Here is a 1,519-nt window from a genome sequence, read left to right as displayed (position 1 = left end):
CCGCGGCGCGTTTGCCTTGGTGGGCGAAACGCGCGCACACATATATATATCTATATATATGCACCGAAAAAGAATAGGTAGAAGAAGAAAAAGGGGAAAGAAAAAAGACGTGTCTGTTTTGGATCAGCTCCTAGTGACAAAAAAAAAGAGGTTTAGTGGCACCTGCGCTAATGAATCCGCCGTCCAAGTTGGGAGACTTCTTTGGGGTTGTTGATGATTTCTTCAAGAAAACATTCCGAGATGACGCACAGGTGTTTGTGGCGGTGAAGTCCCGGCAGTACTCTGAATCGTTTCCAGGGAAGCAGCTCTTTTTCACCACCTCCCCGACCTCGTCACCGGCGTCAGGTGAGCCGGATATTTCGACGCATGCAACGGCGGGGGAGGCGGCGGCGGTGTCGCCCACAAAGACGAACTACATGAACTTTTCTCCACGCCTGGTTCTCAACAACGATGGGACAGCGTTTGGCAAGGTCAAACTTGGGTGTGGCCTCCATATTCCGCGTGTCTGTCGCTTTGAGCAGGGCCTGACGTTGACCAACAAGGGGGTCGTCTCCACCAACCTTAAGTTAATCGATATTCTTGAAGGCCTTGAGCTTAAGGGTCGCATTGCTGTTAATACGATTGCGCCCGCGTCTGAGGACGTGTCGGTGGCCACTATAGATTACCAGAGACGTGATTTTTACACTTCGCTCGGATATCAACGCAATGGACTCGGAAGTAGTGATCTTTTGGTGGATTGTGGAACCAGATTTTTCAACCTTCTTCTTGGGGCCGGTTTCGAGCGCCAAAAACTGTCCTACCTTGAACACGAGGATACTTCAGCGCAGATGGATGTGTTATACGCGGGTTTAGGCTTCACTGGGGTCAACTGGTCGATTGGGGCGAAAATGGTGCGTGCTAACGACGCTTGGAATACGGCTCGAGTGGCCTTCTACCAACGTATGGCGCCTAACACGATGGTGGCGTGTGGGTATAACTTTGATCTCTCGGAGTCCCGTGCGCACCTCTCCTTGGGTTTCTCACAGGGTTTTCGTCTGCGTGTGCCCACCATCCTACAGCAACCCTCGGAGGAACAGGTGGGTGAATGGACTGCAGTTTTGCCTTTTGTGGGGGCCGTTAAAACGGAGAGTGACGGTGTCTGCGCTGCCACCATTCGTGGTATCTTCAACGGGGTGATTCACTGGGCCCTAATCGCCCGCAAGAATGTGCTGCATGCAGCAAGCCCAGTGCAGTATGGGATAACCGTCTCGATGGAATCCGAATGAGAAAGAAATATTAACACATAGAGGGAGAGATAATAGTTGGGAGTTTTTCTCACGCATCCCACTGCCCCATCTTCCCACAAACACACAGACACACAGACATGATTGTAGTTTCGTGTGTCAGATTTTACTTTTCCATTCTCTCTTTATTGTTACTGCATAGAGCTGGGCCAGTTCCTTTCACGAACTAGGCATTCATGCCCTAGCCGTGTAGATTTCTCGAGACATTTGGTGAGAGTAAACAAAGAGGAAACGAC

General features: G+C 50.6%; 1 protein-coding gene across 1 annotated transcript, besides 1 other annotated feature; it reads left to right on the top strand.

Moving 5' to 3' along the window:
• Positions 1-40: 40 nt before the first annotated feature.
• Positions 41-60: a microsatellite.
• A 110-nt stretch (positions 61-170) lies between these two features.
• On the top strand, positions 171-1,265 carry Tco025E_07820 (putative suppressive immunomodulating factor; the record flags this gene model as incomplete). The annotated part of the gene is made up of 1 exon (XM_029374679.1): positions 171-1,265. The coding sequence occupies one exon, from the start codon at positions 171-173 to the stop codon at positions 1,263-1,265; it is 1,095 nt and encodes a 364-aa protein (XP_029225204.1).
• Between the last annotated feature and the right edge of the window lie 254 nt (positions 1,266-1,519).

This window comes from Trypanosoma conorhini, assembly GCF_003719485.1.
Source record: "Trypanosoma conorhini strain 025E chromosome Unknown Tco_14.4_contig_00641, whole genome shotgun sequence".
Lineage (NCBI taxonomy): Eukaryota > Euglenozoa > Kinetoplastea > Trypanosomatida > Trypanosomatidae > Trypanosoma > Trypanosoma conorhini.
The sequence above is the reverse complement of the archived record's forward strand: the minus strand, read 5'-3'. Positions and strand labels throughout refer to the sequence as shown.